We start from the raw sequence: 21,708 nt of genomic DNA, 5'->3' as shown, positions 1-21,708 counted from the left end.
GTATACAAACCCCTTAGTGATTTAGGTGTCTATGTCCCGTTGACTTTCAGTCACTATCACCACTATCTATGTGATAAGAGTTGGTACAGTTTAGGTATAATTTGACTTCCCTCTCCTAATTCCTCCCAGTGTCATAAGGAAAGAGACCACTTCATATGATATTACTAAACGTGTATAGAAGGTTTTAAAAAAAGACATAATTTACCTTTCCAATGTCCTAGAGAAAAGCAAGCTGTACAGGAATAAGATCACACCATGGCTTCCTTCACCTTTGAACTGATAAAAAAACAAGAAAGAAGGAATTATGGCATGGAATTAACCCATGATTGGTTGAGATAACCCTTCTGTTAACTTTTCAGATTTGTATTCCTTGCACCTTTTGCTACAATCTTAGATGAAAATACTGGACCAAATGCATGAGCTGCTACTGCAGTCAATGGGAGCTTTGCCACTGACTTATTAATCACAGTAGGATCAGGTCAAAAGGGGTGATAGAATTTCATATCATTTCTATTATTTCATAGAACAAACTACAGTCCTATTTGTTGTTTTCTTTGTATGCAGATTTTAACAAATGATTTTAGTGACTTTACAATTTTTTTGTATTTTTACAAACCACTTTTTCATTAACATAAAATTTAGCTCCTGATTATATAGAGTGGAGTATCCTGATCCCATTGAAGTCACTGGCCAAACTCCCATTACTTTCACTGAGAGCAGGATCAAGCCACGTAATGTATTGTTCTAATTTCCTGTAGTGAAAATCAGAAATGATTCATGACATGTTCTTTAGGTTTCTGAAGATCACATTAAATATGATGTTATAAGCAAGATCAGTTTTTGTACAAGAAATAGAATGGGTGGGAAGCAGCAAAATAACTCAACATAAGAAATTGCTTATTCCTCACTTACACATTGTATATGATCACAGATAAATTTCTGAGCTGCTTCTTTCTCAAAAAATTCAAACAGCTGGAGCTGTAAGTGAGGAACATAAGAAAAAAATAGAACAGAAGACATTAATTATATCCAAAAGAGAGTTTTCAACCCACTGTTGTATTTCTTTCAGACAAACAAAAGAATAATATAGGAATCTAATCTGACTCTGCCTGAACTAAGGCATTCAATTATATACAGGATAAATAAATAAATAGTTACAAAGTTAACTTGTTTGCCCTTTTAGGAGGGTGGGAGAAATCATAGTTGTTAATCAAAAATAATTATAGCCTCTGGATTCATATAAAGCCTTTATAAAGAGATAGAAATACCTTTCAGAGCTCCAGCTGTGACATGGATCTTAAAGTGCTTATAATTTATAATGTATCATACGGTAGGGCATGGGTTTATGATATTTTATATTTGTCTTTAAAAAAACCCACTTTTTTTGAAAATCTTGTTTATAAAAGGTACTGTATCTTCTTACTTACTCTTTCAGTCAAGTTATCTATTTTGTAGTCTATATTGGATGTAAAATAAGTATCAGTGGTGACGAGACATACAGTGGCTTTCCGACGTTCCCCTGCAGTCCACAGAATATCTCCCAGAGATTCTGCAAGAGCGTTTTCTTGTTCTGTTTGGCTTATTTCACATAAACTGTAATGCAGGACACAAAAGAATATGAAAGGCGTGGCAATGGCCGATGAACCTACCACAGGAAAATTCTAAACATAGACAGTGCCATACTGGGCTTTGTATCAAATGAGCTAAAGGACAGGCACAAGCGCAGCTACACCAACTGCTGGTGATTGTTTGCTGAATCAGGCCTGTGCCTGAGGGTAGCCAAGGTTGTTACAAACATTATGGTGTTGAAGGGTTTTCTTATTATTATAAACAAGTGCCCTGTTTTCCGACATGATTTGGTCTTTCCTGTGTTAGAACCATTTTATAAGCATGCTACAGAATTATGATACAGTTCAATGAAGGTTAGGGTTCTAATATTCATTCTCTAACCTGGGTTGCCTCTGTCTGCATAGGGGAGATCACGATGTGTTATGACATGGTCAGGATACTATCATGTAATAACCTGATCCCTGACACAATAAAATATGTACATAGATCGGCCTTAGTTGACAATCAAATTCTATCCCCACAGTAAAACCTGTGAGAAGAGGCCAGAGGACCTTGAAGTGTTTCTGGCAAATGATCCTCTCATGGGGATGAGCTTAGAGGGTTGGAGGAGGCCAGAGTATGAAAACGATAGCCATGAGGTACCTGCTTCTCTGCAGCACTGCCTCTTCCTCTCCCTAGATTCATGCTGCCATTGGCTGTCCATGTCACAGTGTAAGTTAGTGCTATTAGCAGCTGTATTAGCTCCTGCATGGTTATCTGCCGCTGTTAAAGGGGGATGGGGAGCATGGCTGAAAGAGGTTTCAGGAGTTCTGAGAGGGAGGACCTTGCCACACTGGCTTCCAGCCCTTTGGATGCATTCCCACTCAATTTTAGTATATTAGCTCCCCTCCAAGCCTCACTGAGAGGGGTTTAAAAGTCTCTGTTAGATCTTTGCTCATGTTTTTGTCTCTCTCCTTTGGTTTCTCTGAGGGTGCTAATGGAGACTATCACTGCCAGAGAAAGGAAGGTTTCAGAGTAGCAGCCGTGTTAGTCTGTATTCGCACTTCATCGATGAAGTGAGCTGTAGCTCACGAAAGCTTATGCTCTAATAAATTTGTTAGTCTCTAAGGTGCCACAAGTACTCCTTTTCTTTTTAGAGAAAGGAAGATCTGCCTTTATAGCAAGTGCAGCTTTACAGAGCTATCCTGATTACCCTCTTTGCCCTATCACCTGAACTAGGGCTAAGCAAGTTCCTGTTAAATCCTGCCTGATCCCTCTGAACCTTGGGCTGCTTTTTGGGGGTTTCAGTGCTGCATGGCATAACCTATAAAGAATTAGGGCCTGGTCCCATTGACAGCAATGGGGTTTTTTGGTTCATCAGGAAAAGGATTGGGCCCTTGGTTTGACCATATTCTTGTTGACTTACTTTCTAAATAACACATTATATGAGCGATGGAGTTATTTTCAAATAGTATTTAGTGCAGGGGTAGGCAAAGTTTTTGGCCTGCAGGACACTGCTGGGTATAAAAATTGTATGGTGGGCCACGAATGCTGCAAACTGGGGGTTGGGGTGTGGGAGGGGATGAGGCCTTTGGCTGGGGGTGTAGGCTCTGGGATGGGGCCAGAAATGATGAGTTCAGGGTGTGGGAGGGGGCTCCGGGCTGGGGCGGGGACTGGGGTGCAGGGTGAGGGCTGAGGGCTCCGGCTGGGAGTGTGGGCTCTGGGATAAGGCTGGAGATGAGGGGTTCGGGGTACAGGAGGGTGCTCCGGGCTGGGCCTGAGGGGTTCGGAGGCTGGTAGGGGGATCAGGGATGGGGCTCAGGATTGCAGGCTCCAGGCAGCGCTTACCTCAAGCAGCTCCCGAAAGCAGTGGCATGTCCCTCCTTTGGCTCATACGTGGTGGTGTGGCCAGGTGGCTCTGCACGCTGCCCCATCTGCAGGTGCCACCCCCCGCAGCTCCCAGAAGCAGCAGCATGCCCACGGATGGCTCCTACATGGAGGCGTGGCGCTGGCCATGCAGTTCTGGACTCTGCCCCATCTGCAGGTGCTGCCTCTGCAGCTCCCACTGGCCATGCTTGGGGCGGGGGCAGCGTGTGGTGAGCCCCCGGCTGCCCCTACATGTAGGAGCTGGAGGGGGGACATGCTGCTGCTTCCGGGAGCCGAATGGCAAGCCCTTGACCCAGCTCCTAGGCTGGAGCAGGTCAAGCCCTTGACCCCACTCCCTGACAGGAGCTCGAGGACAAATTAAAAGGCCTTATGGGCTGGGTGCGGCCCGTGGGCCGTATTTTGCCCAATCCCGATTTAGTGGTTTTGTGGCTATCATAGTGAAATACTTGTCAACCCAGATAGCCTGGTTCTCAGCTCCTTTACACCATTGTAACTCTATTGATTTCAATGGAGGTCCTCCTGATTTACACCAGTGTGAGGAGAGAATCAGGCTCATGAACTCCATGTGTCACAGCCTCAGCTAGTGTAGAGTTATGCCGGTTTACACCAGATGAAAATCTAGACCTATGTGGTTACTCAGATTTTGGATTCGTCAAGGAAGATATCACAGTGGAAACTGGAAGGATTTGCTAAGAAAGGAGCTGCAGCACAAACGGTTAAATTTTTTCCTTTAAAACACCGGTGAATTCCTATTACAATATATTCAGCCAATTAGCCAGCCTAAACCCCAAATCTGGCTCTTTACCAAACAGTGCAGTCAGCACATGCATTTGTTATCATTAAGAAGGACTACACATGCAGAGAGGGATAGCATCTGTGTTTTCAGGGCTTTCATTCATTTTAGCAAAAAGAAAAGGAGTACTTGTGGCACCTTAGAGACTAACAAATTTATTAGAGCATAAGCTTTCGTGAGCTACAGCTCACTTCATCGGATGCATTTTCAAATGCATCCGATGAAGTGAGCTGTCGCTCACGAAAGCTTATGCTCTAATAAATTTGTTAGTCTCTAAGGTGTCACAAGTACTCCTTTTCTTTTTGCGAATACAGACTAACACGGCTGCTATTCGTTTTAGCATTACCACTTTGGTGTCCTTTGCAATGACTGCTGACCCCTGCCTTCTCCTTTCAAACACTGACAAAGAATGTGCTTGAGATCAGGGGAGGCTTTTAATTTCAGTTGCCAGTACAAAGGCCGGCCATGCAGCATGGAAATTGTCCATAAGTTCTGGTCACCACAACTCAAAATGGGCCAAACAAGCAAGTCCCTTGGCCATAAAACTAAAAGATTTCTGAGAGAAAAATCTATAGCAAATGGACCAGATTCTGCTCTTCACGCTTGGATTTGCAGAAGCATAACGGAGAGTAGACTTTGTCTCTGTATAACACATAGGTCAACACTATTCTTTCTGTTTATGTTCAAATAATTTAAGTAATTCGTATTTTTTTGTGGGAAAGTACATTTTCTTACCCTTGGAGGAGAATATTTTCCTCTCTATTTCTTATGACCAAGTAGTATTTAATGATGTACACCTGTACAGCCATCAGAATTGCTCTTGCTCCCCCCTAGAAAAATTTCAGAGAGTTAAAAAAACCGTAAAAGACCAACCCACTGCCCCATATACTAGTGGAACCAAACTACAGTGCGCTATGTGGACTTTATGCTAATTCCAGCTGTCTCTGACCAAAGTTTTAGCTTTCAAGTACCAGTGTCAGTAATTTGTCTAGCCTGTCTGAGACTTCAAAATGGCCACCATGCTACTGACAGCTCTGGAGATAAATGGAAAAGTAAGTAGAGAGAGGGCTTATGAGCCTAAAAATAGGAAATCACTATCCAAGAAAGGGCACAATTTTGACCCTGCTAGATGCCTATGCTGGGAAGATGTCCCCTTTACTCCTTTATGCTGGCTACAGCTATCTGTATGGTGCAACATGGGGAGAGAGCAGCTGCTGCCCAGCCACTACTTGTCATCCTGTGCAGTGAACAGGCAGAGGCAGAGCGTGGGTGGAGCTTTGAGTAGCTAGCACAGCAGTCTGCTCTAGATATAGGACAGGTTCAGGTCGCATCTGGCTACTTTCTCCCCATCCCCAACAGACTCCCAGAGCACCAGAGGGACCAAATTCTCTAAATTGCAATCTGATTCCTGATCTGCTTCTAGAGTAACACAAATAGCTCCTGACCCAGGGCTCATTGCAAAGTCCAACTAAGGCCTAAATTAATAAATTAAGCAATAACAGACCCTTCAAGATTAGAAAGTTTTGGCCGGACTTTGCTAAAAGTATTTCAGTGAGGTTAAATGGAATTGCTAGAAAGAATTGCTACATAAATAGTGACAGGGTTCAGAGTAGCAGCCGTGTTAGTCTGTATTCGCAAAAAGAAAAGGAGTACTTGTGGCACCTTAGAGACTAACAAATTTATTTGAGCATAAGCTTTCGTGAGCTACAGCTCACTTCATCAGATGCATTTGGTGGAAAATACAGAGGGGAGATTGATATACACACACAGAGAACATGAAACAATGGGATTATCATACACACTGTAAGGAGAGTGATCACTTAAGATAAGCCATCACCAACAGCAGGGGGGGGGAAAGGAGGAAAACCTTTCATGGTGACAAGCAAGGTAGGCTATTTCCAGCAGTTAACAAGAATATCTGAGGAACAGTCGGGGGTGGGGTGGGCGGGAGAAATAACATGGGGAAATAGTTTTACTTTGTGTAATGACTCATCCATTCCCAGTCTCTATTCAAGCCTAAATTAATTGTATCCAGTTTTCAAATTAATTCCAATTCAGCAGTCTCTCGTTGGAGTCTGTTTTTGAAGCTTTTTTGGTGAAGAATAGCCACTCTCAGGTCTGTAATTGAGTGACCAGAGAGATTGAAGTGTTCTCCAACTGGTTTTTGAATGTTATAATTCTTGACGTCTGATTTGTGTCCATTTATTCTTTTACGTAGAGACTGTCCAGTTTGGCTAATGTACATGGCAGAAGGGCATTGCTGGCACATGATGGCATATATCACATTGGTAGATGCGCAGGTGAACGAGCCTCTGATAGTGTGGCTGATGTGATTAGGCCCTATGATGGTATCCCCTGAATAGATATGTGGACAGAGTTGGCAACGGGCTTTGTTGCAAGGATAGGTTCCTGGGTTAGTGGTTCTGTTGTGTGGTGTGTGGTTGCTGGTGAGTATTTGCTTCAGATTGGGGGGCTGTCTGTAAGCAAGGACTGGCCTGTCTCCCAAGATCTGTAAGAGTGATGGGTCGTCCTTCAGGATAGGTTGTAGATCCTTGATGATGCGTTGGAGAGGTTTTAGTTGGGGGCTGAAGGTGATGGCTAGTGGAGTTCTGTTATTTTCTTTGTTGGGCCTGTCCTGTAGTAGATGACTTCTGGGTACTCTTCTGGCTCTGTCAATCTGTTTCTTCACTTCAGCAGGTGGGTATTGTAGTTGTAGGAATGCATGATAGAGATCTTGTAGGTGTCTCTGTCTGAGGGGTTGGAGCAAATGCGGTTATATCGTAGAGCTTGGCTGTAGACAATGGATCGTGTGGTATGATCTGGATGAAAGCTAGAAGCATGTAGGTAGGAATAGCGGTCAGTAAGTTTCCGATATAGGGTGGTGTTTATGTGACCATCGCTTTTTAGCACCGTAATGTCCAGGAAGTGGATCTCTTGTGTGGACTGGTCCAGGCTGAGGTTGATGGTGGGATGGAAATTGTTGAAATCCTGGTGGAATTCCTCAAGGGCTTCTTTTCCATGGGTCCAGATGATGAAGATGTCATCAATGTAGCGCAAGTAGAGTAGGGGCATTAGGAGACGAGAGCTGAGGAAGCGTTGTTCTAAGTCAACCATAAAAATGTTGGCATACTGTGGGGCCATGCGGGTACCCATTGCAGTGCCGCTGATTTGAAGGTATACATTGTCCCCAAATGTGAAATAGTTATGGGTGAGGACAAAGTCACAAAGTTCAGCCACCAGGTTAGCTGTGACATTATCGGGGATACTGTTCCTGATGGCTTGTAGTCCATCTTTGTGTGGAATGTTGGTGTAGAGGGCTTCCACATCCATAGTGGCTAGGATGGTGTTTTTAGGAAGATCACCAACTGACTTCCTTAGGAAACTACAATCCATTGGTGATCTTCCTAAAAACACCATCTAACCACTATGGATGTAGAAGCCCTCTGCACCAACATTCCACACAAAGATGGACTACAAGCCGTCAGGAACAGTATCCCCGATAATGTCACGGCTAACCTGGTGGCTGAACTTTGTGACTTTGTCATCACCCATATACTATTTCACATTTGGGGACAATGTATACCTTCAAATCAGCGGCACTGCGATGGGTACCACAGACTCCAACGAGAAACTGCTGAATTGGAATTAATTTGAAAACTGGATACAATTAATTTAGGCTTGAATAGAGACTGGGAATGGATGAGTCATTACACAAAGTAAAACTATTTCCCCATGTTATTTCTCCCCCCCACCCCACCCCCCACTGTTCCTCAGATATTCTTGTTAACTGCTGGAAATAGCCTACCTTGCTTGTCACCATGAAAGGTTTTCCTCCTTTTTCCCCCCTGCTGCTGGTGATGGCTTATTTTAAGCGATCACTCTCCTTACAGTGTGTATGATAAACCCATTGTTTCATGTTCTCTGTGTGTGTATATCAATCTTCCCTCTGTATTTTCCACCAAATGTATCTGATGAAGTGAGCTGTAGCTCACGAAAGCTTATGCTCAAATAAATTTGTTAGTCTCTAAGATGCCACAAGTACTCCTTTTCTTTTTACATAAATAGTGGATTGTGGACATTCACAACATTAATTGCTTACTGCAGTCGTCTTGCTTTTCTTTTAAGGCCCTGGCCAGCAAAGCACTTAGCATGTGTGTAACTTTAAGCACCTTAAAAAGAACAGGAGTACATGTGGCACCTTAGAGACTAACAAATTTATTAGAGCATAAGCTTTCATGGGCTACAGCCCACTTCATCGGATGCATAGAACACCCCTACTCTACTTGTGCCACATTGATGACATCTTTATCATCTGGACCCATGGAAAAGAAGCCCTTGAGGAATTCCACCATGATTTCAACAATTTCCATCCCACCATCAACCTCAGCCTAGACCAATCCACACAAGCAGTCCATTTCCTGGACACTACTGTACTAATAAGCGATGATCACATAAACACCACCCTATACCGGAAACCTACTAACTGCTATACTTACCTACATGCCTCCAGCTTCCATCCAGGACACACCACACGATCCATTGTCTACAGCCAAGCTCTAAGATACAACCGCATTTGCTCCAATCCCTCAGACAGAGACAAACACCTTCAAGATCTCTATCAAGCATTCTTAAAACTACAATACCCACCTGCTGAAGTGAAAAAACAGATTGACAGAGCCCGAAGAGTACCCAGAAGTCATCTACTACAGGACAGGCCCAACAAAGAAAATAACAGAACACTACTAGCTCTCACCTTCAGCCCCCAAGTAAAACCTCTCCAGCGCATCATCACAGATTTACAACCTATTCTGAAAAATGATCCCTCACTCTCACAGATCTTGGGAGACAGACCAGTCCTCGCTTACAGACAGCCGCCCAAACTGAAGCAAATACTTTCCAGCAACCACACACCACACAACAAAAACACTACCCAGGAACCTATCCTTGCAACAAAGCCTGATGCCAACTCTGTCCACATATTTATTCAAGTGACACCATCATAGGACCTAATCACATCAGCCACACCATCAGGGGCTCGTTCACCTGCACATCTACCAATGTGATATATGCCATAATGTGCTAGCAGGGCCCCTTTGCCATGTACATTGGCCAAACCGGACAATCTCGATGCAAAAGAATAAATGGACACAAATCTGACATCAGAAATCATAACATTCAAAAACCGGTAGGAGTACACTTCAGCCTCTCTGACCACTCAGTACAAGATTTAAGGGTGGCAATTTTGCAACAGAAAAGCTTCAAAAACAGACTCCAGCGAGAAACTGCTGAGCTTGAATTAATATGCAAACTAGATACCATTAACTTGGGTTTGTATATAGACTGGGATTGGCTGGGTCATTACACATATTGAATCTATTGCCCTAAAGTTAAGTATCCTCTCACCTTCTTGTCAACTGTCTAAATGGGCCATCTTGATTATCACTACAAAAGTTTTTTTCTCCTGCTGATAATAGCTCATCTTAACTAATTAGCCTCTCACTGTTTGTATGGCAACTTCCAACTTATCTGTATGTATATATATTTCTTCTTACTCTATGTTCCATTCTATGCATCTGATGAAGTGGGCGGTAGTCCACAAAAGCTTATGCTCAAATAAATTTGTTCGTCTCTAAGGTGCCACAAGTACTCCTGTTCTTTTTGCGGATACAGACTAACATGGCTGCTACTCTGAAACCTGTTTTTAAGCACCTTAGTAATTAAATTGAAGTTACATTGGGACTGCTCATGTTTTCAAACTTTGGTACATGCCTGCTGGATTAAAGTGAAATGTTATCACATTTGTTCCTTATGTGGATCTAGAAACATGTTAGGGCTTCCCTTATGGGACATATTTTGAATTGCCATTGGAGAAAATATTGGGGAGCATGCATATGATTTGAAGTCCTCTACTGTGCATTTCATGAAGAAAACCAACAAAAATAGTGTACGGCTATTTAAAGGATGATTAAAATGTTTAAAAGAAGTTGTAAATACAGACCTCAGGATTGACTGTATGGACTAGGGAATGACAGAAATCATGAGAAAAACTGTTTAGAGAGGGGACTGGATGAGGAAATCTGAAGGGACTGAATTGAAGAAACAAGTTTTATAAATAGAAGACGGTAAATGAACAGAGGGATCTGAATACCAGCAAAACAGAGCTGGTAAATCAGTACAAAATAACAATACAAACAAAATAAGAGCAATAGTAATCATATCTGGACAGTTATTACAGAAAAAACCAAAACCTTGAAGAAGCAAGACAAAAGAAACAGGAAGGAAAATCCCACTGCTAGATAGGGGAGAAAACTGAAGAGTTCTCTAAATGATTAGATTCCTGTGTGCAGTTTCACTGCCTAAAGGAAGAATAGAGCACTTCATTACAAATCTCCTGGAAATCTCTAAATTAAAGAGTCTACCAAAGGCATGAAAGGGGAAAAGTACAGAAATGTCTCAAACTCTATTTCAGCCCATTACTTCTAGTATTATTATAAATAAATCCTCTCTCTTTTTGGTATTTATAGCCTTTAGATATTTGCAGACTGCTTTGTCCCCCCTCAGTCATTGCTTAGCCATGCAATATATTCAACTCTTGTAATCTCTCCTCTTAAATCATTCTCTCCAGACCCATAATTATCACCTCTGAGCACATTTGAATTTGTCCATATTTCTGGTATTTAGATGACTGGAACAGAGCACAGTGTTCAGGTGTGATTATGCAGAATTAGAGTCCAGTAAAATTAGAGTACATTTGCAAATCCCAGCAGTTCACTCTGTGATACTGAAAATACATGGTCAGTCATTACATATAAAAATTTACCTTTTCTGCCTCCAAAGCATAGGATAGTCAGAATATGGAGCGTGGAACTTGAAACATGATTTTTTCCATTCATAGCTGAAGACATGGAATGTGTTTCCAAATAACATCTTTCGGAGCCCCTTAACATGAGAGGAATGTCCTGAGGTAAGTGGGAAAGCGGGATACCGGGAGGAAGCACAGGCAGGAATGTCTGAGAGGGGAGGGCTCCTGCCTCATACTGGGAATGAGGGGCGATCAACAGGTTATCTCAAGTGCTTATATACAAATGCACAAAGCCTTGGAAACAAGCAGGGAGAACTGGAGGTCCTGGTGATGTCAAGGAATTATGACGTGATTGGAATAACAGAGACTTGGTGGGATAACTCACATGACTGGAGTACAGTCATGGATGGTTATAAACTGTTCAGGAAGGACAGGCAGGGCAGAAAAGGTGGGGGAGTAGCACTGTATGTAAGGGAGCAGTATGACTGCTCAGAGCTCCGGTACGAAACTGTGGAAAAACCTGAGTGTCTCTGGATTAAGTTTAGAAGTGTGTGCAACAAGAGTGATGTCATGGTGGGAGTCTGCTATAGACCACCGGACCAGGGGGATGAGGTGGATGAGGCTTTCTTCCGGCAACTCACGGAAGCTACTAGATCGCATGCCCTGATTCTCATGGGTGACTTTAATTTTCCTGATATCTGCTGGGAGAGCAATACAGCGGTGCATAGACAATCCAGGAAGTTTTTGGAAAGCGTAGGGGACAATTTCCTGGTGCAAGTGCTAGGGGAGCCAACTAGGGGGAGCGCTTTTCTTGACCTGCTGCTCACAAACCGGGTAGAATTAGTGGGGGAAGCAAAAGTGGATGGGAATCTGGGAGGCAGTGACCATGAGTTGGTTGAGTTCAGGATCCTGACGCAGGGAAGAAAGGTAAGCAGCAGGATACGGACCCTGGACTTCAGGAAAGCAGACTTTGACTCCCTCAGGGAACAGATGGCCAGGATCCCCTGGGGGACTAACATGAAAGGGAAGGGAGTCCAGGAGAGCTGGCTGTATTTCAAGGAATCCCTGTTGAGGTTACAGGGACAAACCATCCCGATGAGTCGAAAGAATAGTAAATATGGCAGGCGACCAGCTTGGCTTAATGGTGAAATCCTAGCGGATCTTAAACATAAAAAGAAGCTTACAAGAAGTGGAAGGTTGGACATATGACCAGGGAAGAGTATAAAAATATTGCTCGGGCATGTAGGAAAGATATCAGGAGGGCCAAATCGCACCTGGAGCTGCAGCTAGCAAGAGATGTCAAGAGTAACAAGAAGGGTTTCTTCAGGTATGTTGGCAACAAGAAGAAAGCCAAGGAAAGTGTGGGCCCCTTACTGAATGAGGGAGGCAAGCTAGTGACAGAGGATGTGGAAAAAGCTAATGTACTCAATGCTTTTTTTGCCTCTGTTTTCACTAACAAGGTCAGCTCCCAGACTGCTGTGCTGGGCAACACAAAATGGGGAAGAGATGGCCAGCCCTCTGTAGAGATAGAGGTGGTTAGGGACTATTTAGAAAAGCTGGACGTGCACAAGTCCATGGGGCCGGACGAATTGCATCCGAGAGTGCTGAAGGAATTGGCGGCTGTGATTGCAGAGCCCTTGGCCATTATCTTTGAAAACTCGTGGCGAACGGGGGAAGTCCCGGATGACTGGAAAAAGGCTAATGTAGTGCCCATCTTTAAAAAAGGGAAGAAGGAGGATCCTGGGAACTACAGGCCAGTCAGCCTCACCTCAGTCCCTGGAAAAATCATGGAGCAGGTCCTCAAAGAATCAATCCTGAAGCACTTAGAGGAGAGGAAAGTGATCAGGAACAGTCAGCATGGATTCACCAAGGGAAGGTCATGCCTGACTAATCTAATCGCCTTTTATGATGAGATTACTGGTTCTGTGGATGAAGGGAAAGCAGTGGATGTATTGTTTCTTGACTTTAGCAAAGCTTTTGACACGGTCTCCCACAGCATTCTTGTCAGCAAGTTAAGGAAGTATGGGCCGGATGAATGCACTATAAGGTGGGTAGAAAGCTGGCTAGATTGTCGGGCTCAACGGGTAGTGATCAATGGCTCCATGTCTAGTTGGCAGCCGGTGTCAAGTGGAGTGCCCCAGGGGTCGGTCCTGGGGCCCGTTTTGTTCAATATCTTCATAAATGATCTGGAGGATGGTGTGGATTGCACTCTCAGCAAATTTGCGGATGATACTAAACTGGGAGGAGTGGTAGATACGCTGGAGGGGAGGGATAGGATACAGAAGGACCTAGACAAATTGGAGGATTGGGCCAAAAGAAATCTAATGAGGTTCAATAAGGATAAGTGCAGGGTCCTGCACTTAGGATGGAAGAATCCAATGCACCGCTACAGACTAGGGACCGAATGGCTCGGCAGCAGTTCTGCGGAAAAGGACCTCGGGGTGACAGTGGACGAGAAGCTGGATATGAGTCAGCAGTGTGCCCTTGTTGCCAAGAAGGCCAATGGCATTTTGGGATGTATAAGTAGGGGCATAGCGAGCAGATCGAGGGACGTGATCGTTCCCCTCTATTCGACACTGGTGAGGCCTCATCTGGAGTACTGTGTCCAGTTTTGGGCCCCACACTACAGGAAGGATGTGGATAAATTGGAAAGAGTACAACGAAGGGCAACGAAAATGATTAGGGGTCTAGAGCACATGACTTATGAGGAGAGGCTGAGGGAGCTGGGATTGTTTAGTCTGCAGAAGAGAAGAATGAGGGGGGATTTGATAGCTGCTTTCAACTACCTGAAAGGGGGTTTCAAAGAGGATGGCTCTAGACTGTTCTCAATGGTAGCAGATGACAGAACGAGGAGTAATGGTCTCAAGTTGCAATGGGGGAGGTTTAGATTGGATATTAGGAAAAACTTTTTCACTAAGAGGGTGGTGAAACACTGGAATGCGTTACCTAGGGAGGTGGTAGAATCTCCTTCCTTAGAGGTTTTTAAGGTCAGGCTTGACAAAGCCCTGGCTGGGATGATTTAACTGGGACTTGGTCCTGCTTTGAGCAGGGGGTTGGACTAGATGACCTTCTGGGGTCCCTTCCAACCCTGATATTCTATTATTCTATGATTCTATGATTCTATGAATAAAGATAGAATGGGTCCGATTCTCATTTACACTAGAGCCAATTTACACCTTTGGCAATGTAGAGGGGCCTTCAAGTAGGAGTAAATTACATTTACATTCACTTTCAGGCACCTTCCTTCATATTGCCAGTGCAGTGTAAAGTGGTCATAGGGTGCATCTACGTTTGAGCCAGGAGATGTAATTCCCAGCTTGTTTACATGTGCCTGTGCCTAAAAATAGCAGTGTGTCCCTGGTGGCAGAGGCAGGGGCATGGCTAGCTGCCTGAGTATGTACCCAAAGGGCTAGGTGGGATTGTACTTGGGAGAGGGGGAGCCGCCACCATTGACACTGTGCTATTTTTAGGTGCAAGCTTGAGCAGAACTAGCATGGGTACATCTATGCAAGTGGGAATTGCACTTCCCAGCTCAAATATAGATGTACCCTTTGTGAGAAGCAGGTCCTGTGACATGAAAGGAAAGGAAGCATTTTTGGTTAGTCATGATGACTTATTTCAGGTCTCAATTACAATAAAATGTAGCTCTAGGTTGAATTATTAATTTTAGGTTATAGCACCTAGTTAAAAGGAATCCACTTTTTCAGATTTGCTGTTGCTCTTTTGTGTAATTCCAGGAATGAAATTCTGGACCCACTGAAGTCAGTGGTAAAAATCCCATTGAATTAAATGCGGCCAGGACTTCACCCCAGAGATGCAAAGGGGCCATAAAACTGGCTTAACTGGCAGCTTGGGAAATCTCCTGTGTAAGGCCAAGCATAGAACTGGTGTGGCTACTCACTCTCACTAGTGGAACGCTTTCATCCCTTTAGTCCTACTCACATGAGTGAAGCAATGTATATACGTGTTTGCCCATTCAAAATGGATAAAAAGCCACTATGCACCAATCACTTATTGTGCTGCACTTCTAGTCAGAAAACACTTAATGGGAACACCTGCCTGTGGTGTTCACCTCATGAGAGCGTGGCATAGAAAAAAGGAGCTTGGTTTATCCAAAAGAGAGCATGTTCTCCATACCAGTCAGAGTAGGGTGTTCCTGGGCAAACATCATGGGTCCCTCTGTGCACAGCCTCTGCTTAAGCTACTCCACGTCAGAGATGGAATGATTTATGCACACAGGCTGTTTTATCCAGTGTGGAGAGATTCATTTGAAGTCAGTGTGACTACTCATGTAAGCAATGTCATTCATATACATGAGTCTTTGCAGGACTTGACCCTTACTCTCTATTTTGTAAAAAGAAAAGGAGTACTTGTGGCATCTTAGAGACTAACAAATGTATTTGAGCATAAGCTTCCGTGAGCTACATTCGATGAAGTGAGCTGTAGCTCACGAAAGCTTATGCTCAAATAAATTTGTTAGTCTCTAAGGTGCCACAAGTACTCCTTTTCTTTTTGCGGATACAGACTAACACGACTGCTACTCTGAAACCTGTCTCTGTTTTGTGTGTGCTCACAATGCAGTTCTCTTGTCAGAATTTTACCCTTTGTGTTAAATGCCTGAGCTTTATGTTACATGGGTGTTGTACATTAATAGATAACTGGGATTTGTATTGATCCTTACAGCCTGTAGGCATCAAAGACCAATTCTGCAAGTTCCCCATCTGTAAAAATCCCATTGAAGCCATTGGAGACTCTGCATTTGAAGGACTGGCAGGATCATGCCCCAAAATATTTAGTGACTTAAAAAACTAGCCTTTTGGATATGGGAAAAATGTTAACCTAATCTCCTGAATTTATGACCAGTGTTCTGACACGTAGGCCAGTGGTTCTCAAAGTGTGGAGTTCCCTCCCAGGGGAACGTGGAGGAACATTTAGGGGGCACATGGGGCTGGAGCCAGCCTCCTCGGGGAGTAGGGAGGGAGTTCCATGCTTCCAGCCTCGCTCCATCCTCACACCAGCTCTACCTCCAACCCTGTTCAGCTCCCAGTCCTGCTCCACCTCCAGGTCCAGCTCCATCCTCACTCCCTCTCTGCCCCCACGTGAGCTCCGACCCCAGTCACAGCTCCACTCCGTCCCAAGACTAGCTCTGAGCCCAGCTGCAGCTCCACTGCGCCTCCTGCTTGGGCCCCAGCCTGGCTCTGCCTCTTGCTCCAGCTCTTCTCCCATCCCCAGTTCTGCCTCCAGCTCCATCTTCAGCTCAAGCTCTGCTGCTGAGTAAGCTTTGGCTGTGCAGTAATGGAGGGGTGTGTGTGTAGACAAATCCCATTGCTGGTAATGGGAGGGAGGGGGGGCCTGGAAAATTTTAAGCACCACTGCACTAGGCAACAAAAATACCAAATAGCAAAGAAACATTATTCTTTATTATTTGTCATAGTACCTACTAAATGTATTATATCAGTTTTGTGGCTTGTACAGTAACTGTTCTTTAAAGGCATAATAAATAAATAAATAAATAAAATTTATATTCTTCTTTTATCAATACCAACAAACTACACCCTTGAATCCAATAATAATCTAATCCTCATATAACACCAGATAAATTCCAAGGTCTTTCTTTATTTGGTGAGGTTAAATTACAGCTCATGCTTAATTGACAAGATATGCTTACCATTGCCATTTCTAGGGAGATAGGCAGGCCGCCCAGGTTTGAAGAGACTGTAAGCGGTTTGGGGATTGAAAAAGGGATAGTGGATAGAAACTGTCCCTGTTTTTTGGAACTTCTAAACTGAGATGCTTCTGTTCCATCCTTGTTGTCATAATCAGATTTATGATTGTCTTGGTATTTCTATAGAGAGAAATGAACAGGACTTGTATATTCTTTCAGCCGCAGGAGTTAGAAGCTAGCTATGCTTGGTCCTACTAAGTTATTTCCTCCCCCCACCCCCCAGCGTCCTTTTTCCATAACAACATGGACATGATGAAGTTAAAGTTATTTTAAAAAGTGGTAAAAGAATAAGAATAGATATTCTTTGTCACATAATTCCAGATAGTTAAAAGGAAACTATAAAATGATCAGTACACTGATGTTCTAGGTTTGAAATAATACAGTAATATATTTAAAGAGACAGACTGACATGTAATTCTGCAACACTGCTCAAATGGTGCAGGTTTTGTAATAACTGTATAGTTTTCTTTCTAAAGGCTGTTTCAAGCCACATAATTCCTAAAATTTTCTGTTCATTGCATTGTGGTAACTAACACACATAAAATCACTTTCAAGAGTCAAATTCCCAACAAGGTAGGGCATTTCTATTTTTGGGGTTGGGAAAGGAATAAAACAAATACTTTTCTACTTACTATTTGGCTTTTCTTTACCTCTTCCTGCAGTATTTCAGTATAACTTAATTTTGAATCTACTCGTCTTTTGACTTGCTGCACTTTTGGACCGATGTCCATAGTTTGCCAGTGTAATGAGAGCAGTTACAGGAGAAGTTACCCAGTGACAGCTGAACCTTGGAGAAGAGAACTGCCTACCTAGCTGTCTGGATTACCAGAGAACAGGAGAAGATCTCTTTCTTATCTAGTGAATAAATCATCTGAGTCATAGGCAACTACTGGAAGAGAAGCTTTATTGCAAACAAAAAACCAAAGCTGTCACATCAGCACCGTGAATGTTTTTTCAACCCTCCCACCTACAAAATGTTATTTATCTAATATGTATTTTTATTTTGTCTTCCTTCCTTATACACTTAGTTTTGAATAGGATTTCTAAAGAGTTTAAATTATTTCACAGTCCGTATTAGGACATGAACAATAATGAAGATAATTATTAAAAAAATCCAGAGCTATTTCTGCTTTAGAACAAATTTGTTCAGGAAGCCATTTAAGAACACACTTCAATAAAGGTGATGCCTTTAATTTCAAGTTAGTTTATTTTAAACATGCATGATATTGAAAGTCATATATTGGTTTTATATCCAGAAATGATTGTATTATCCTAAATATTAATGAGGTGAAAGAGTTATCTGTACATATTTATTGTTTTAAATTGCTTAATACGCAGTTTACTTGTCTGTTTGACTTTTTATTTTTTTTATCAATGGTTGCCAGTAACTTCAGCACATTCTAATGACTACAGTACAAAAATATATAATCTATGACTAAACTTTGACATCTTTCAATTTAAGGTTTGGAGTAATACATACATTTTGTATTTCTGAACACTGTGTCTTCTTTCCTATGCTTTAAAATTGACCAAGAAACTCTTGACTTTTAGACAAAAAAGTTTATTATTCTAGATTCTTCTGTTACTTTGAACCTGATTATGAAAATTTCTCTTCCAAATATATGAAGGCTTGCTTCTCAAAGGAAAAATGTATAAGCAGAAATTGCTAAAACAGACTTTTTTACAGTTTGATTATTATTTTCTTAAGAGAATACGAGCATCTAATGTGCTACATGTTACATGAGTAATCTTTAAATGCGATTGCCTACTGAAGCAATTACAAAAAAGGGCAGACAAATACAAAAATATTACCTTTGAGAAAAACAGTTACCTGGTGAACTGTATTATTGATTCCCAACCTGCAAGTGAAAATAAAACTCAGCTGAAAAAAATAAACACAGTATTAACCTAGTACAGTTTTCTTTGACCAGTGGGGAAGAAAAGCTTAAATCCAAGGAATTATAGTTGCATTTTGAAAATACATTTGAGAATGCAGACATAGAAATAAAACATTTAAATTTGTAAAACCCCTAACAAAAGACTATCTGGTTGTAAGAATATTTGAGAACAAAGCAGAGTAAAAATCTTACCCCTGGCAACTAAAAATTTCTCTCCATTTATCTCGATTTGAAATTTTGCTGGATATCTCAGCTAGTTCCATTTGTTGTAAGCTGTGTTCACCATTGGATGCCTCCTTGTCCATCTGTAGTCTGCACAAAAGTAAGAGATGTAAACATTAAAAATCAGGATATAAACTCCCTTGTATCTAAAAGAGAACTGACCCTCTTGGCACATATGCCTATATGAAGTGTCCTAGCTCATACCGTCAGATCCTGATTCAACTTTTATTAGAGTTGAACATAGTCTGTTTTTTTCTGCTCACTGTATATACAGCATGAATGTTTAATCCAAGACACAGATTTATACAAAAGCAAACTGCAATTACATATCTGTTTCAGAGAAATCTGAATAATTAACTTGATGGCACTAGGCTTGGGAGAGTGTAATCATTTTCATATAGCACTGCAGGGAAGCCTACCTAAGGACCAAATCTTGATTCTATTCAAGTTGATGGCTAAATGCCCATTGAATACAAAGGGACCATGATTGGACCTTAATGAATGCTTGGTGCTGAAATAAGGTTCCTGAGGAACCATTTACTAAACAGATATCTATAAACTCTGACACATTCAACACAGTGATGTTACTGTGGGAGACAAGCTGGTAAAAAAGATGAAATTTAAGATGAAGACTGACACCCTGTCTTTGACTGCCCCCCACTTGTCAGTGTTTAGAGTTGACTGTTAGACTCATAGATTTATAGACTTTAAGGTCCGAAGGGACCATGATGATCGTCTAGTCTGACCTCGTGCACAACGCAGGCCACAGAATCTTACCCACCCACTCCTGTAACAAACCCCTGACCTATGTCTGAGCTACTGAAGTCCTCAACTCATGGTTTAAAGACTTCAAGGTGCAGAGAATCCTCCAGCAAGTGATCTCTGCCCCACGCTGCAGAGGAAGGCGAAAAACCCCCAGGGCCTCTGCCAATCTGCCCCGGAGGAAAATTCCTTCCCGACCCCAAATATGGCGATCAGCTAAACCCTGAGCCTGTGGACAAGACTCACCAGCCAAACACCCAGGAAAGAATTCTCTGTAGTAACTCAGATCCCACCCTATCCAGTGTCCCATCACAGGCCATTGGGCATATTTACCGCTAATAGTCAAAGATCAATTGTCAATATTAGGCTATCCCATCATACCATCCCCTCCATAAACTTATCAAGCTTAGTCTTGAAGCCAGATGTGTCTTTTGCCCCCACTGCTCCTCTTGGAAGGCTGTTCCAGAACTTCACTCCTCTGATGGTTAGAAACCTTCATCTCATTTCAAGTCTAAACTTCCTGATGGCCGGTTTATATCCATTTGTTCTTGTGTCCACATTGGTACTGAGCTTAAATAATTCCTCTCCCTCCCTGGTATTTATCACTCTGATATATTTATAGAGAGCAATCATATCTTCCCTCAGCCTTCTTTTGGTTAGGCTAAACAAGCCAAGCTCTTCGAGTCTCCTTTCATAAGACAGGTTTTCCATTTCTCGGATCATCCTAGTAGCCCTCCTCTGTACCTGTTCCAGTTTGAATTCATCCGTCTTAAACATGGGAGACCAGAACTGCACACAATATTCCAGATGAGGTCTCACCAGTGCCTTGTATAATGGTACTAACACCTCCTTATCTCTATTGGAAATACCTCGCCTGATGCATCCCAAGACTGCCTTAGCTTTTTTCACAGCCATATCACATTGGCGGCTCATAGTCATCCTGTGGTCAACCAATACTCTGAGGTCCTTCTCCTCCTCTGTTACTTCCAAGTGATGCGTCCCCAGTTTATAACAAAAATTCTTTATTAATCCCTAAATGTATGACCTTGCACTTTTCACTATTAAATTTCAACCTATTACTATTACTCCAGTTTACAAGGTCATCCAGATCTTCCTGTATGATATCCCGGTCCCTCTTTGTATTGGCAATACCTCCCTGCTTTGTGTCATCTGCATACTTTATTAGAACATTCCCACTTTTTGTGCCAAGGTCAGTAATAAAAAGATTAAATAAGATTGGTCCCAAAACCGATCCCTGAGGAACTCCATTAGTAACCCCCTTCCAGCCTGACAGTTCACCTTTCAGTATGACCCATTGTAGTCTGCCCTTTAACTAGTTCCTTATCCACCTTTCAATTTTCATATTGATCCCCATCTTTTCCAATTTAGCTAATAATTCCCCATGAGGAACCATATCAAATGCCTTACTGAAATCAAGGTAAATTAGAGCCACTGCAATTCCTTTATCTAAAAAATCTGTTACCTTCTCAAAGAAGGAGATCAGGTTGGTTTGGCACAATCTACTTTTTGTAAAACCATGTTGTATTTTGTCCCAATTACCATTGACCTCAATGTCCTTAACTACTTTCTCCTTCAAATTTTTTTCCAAGACGTTGCAGATGTCAAACTAACAGGCCTGTAGTTACCCAGATCACTTTTTTTCCCTTTCTTAAAAATAAGAACTATGTTAGCAATTCTCCCATCATACGATACAACCCACGTTTACAGATTCATTAAAAATTCTTGCTAATGGGCTTGCAATTTCTTGTGTCAGTTCCTTTAATATTCTTGGATGAAGATTATCTGGGCCCCCTGATTTAGTCCCATTAAGCTGTTTGAGTCTGGCTTCTACTTCGGATGTGGTAATATCTACCTCCATAACCTCGTTCCCATTTGTCATCCTACCATTATCCCTAAGCTCCTCACTAGCTTCATTAAAGACTGAGGCAAAGTATTTGTTTAGATATTTGGCCATGCCTAAATTATCCTTAACCTCACTCCATCCTCAGTGTTTAGTAGTCCCACTTCTTCTTTCTTTGTTTTCTTCTTACTTATATGACTATAGAACCTT

The 21,708-nt window shown here is 42.4% G+C and overlaps 1 protein-coding gene across 1 annotated transcript in view; it reads right to left on the bottom strand.

The window, feature by feature from the left end:
* The window catches only part of MINDY4B (MINDY family member 4B), a 47,684-nt gene extending 28,725 nt beyond the window's left edge, over positions 1–18,959 (bottom strand). Inside the window, 9 exon segments of the mRNA XM_043492612.1 lie at positions 206–276; positions 913–978; positions 1,428–1,593; positions 4,964–5,058; positions 11,049–11,077; positions 11,080–11,167; positions 16,699–16,875; positions 17,388–17,499; positions 18,846–18,959. Of these exon segments, the coding sequence (XP_043348547.1) occupies positions 206–276; positions 913–978; positions 1,428–1,593; positions 4,964–5,058; positions 11,049–11,077; positions 11,080–11,167; positions 16,699–16,875; positions 17,388–17,499; positions 18,846–18,958 (917 nt within the window). The 5' untranslated portion in view covers position 18,959.
* Between the last annotated feature and the right edge of the window lie 2,749 nt (positions 18,960–21,708).

This window comes from Dermochelys coriacea, chromosome 9, assembly GCF_009764565.3.
Source record: "Dermochelys coriacea isolate rDerCor1 chromosome 9, rDerCor1.pri.v4, whole genome shotgun sequence".
Lineage (NCBI taxonomy): Eukaryota > Metazoa > Chordata > Testudines > Dermochelyidae > Dermochelys > Dermochelys coriacea.
Note: the sequence above shows the minus strand (reverse complement) of the source record. Positions and strands in the feature narration are given on the sequence as shown.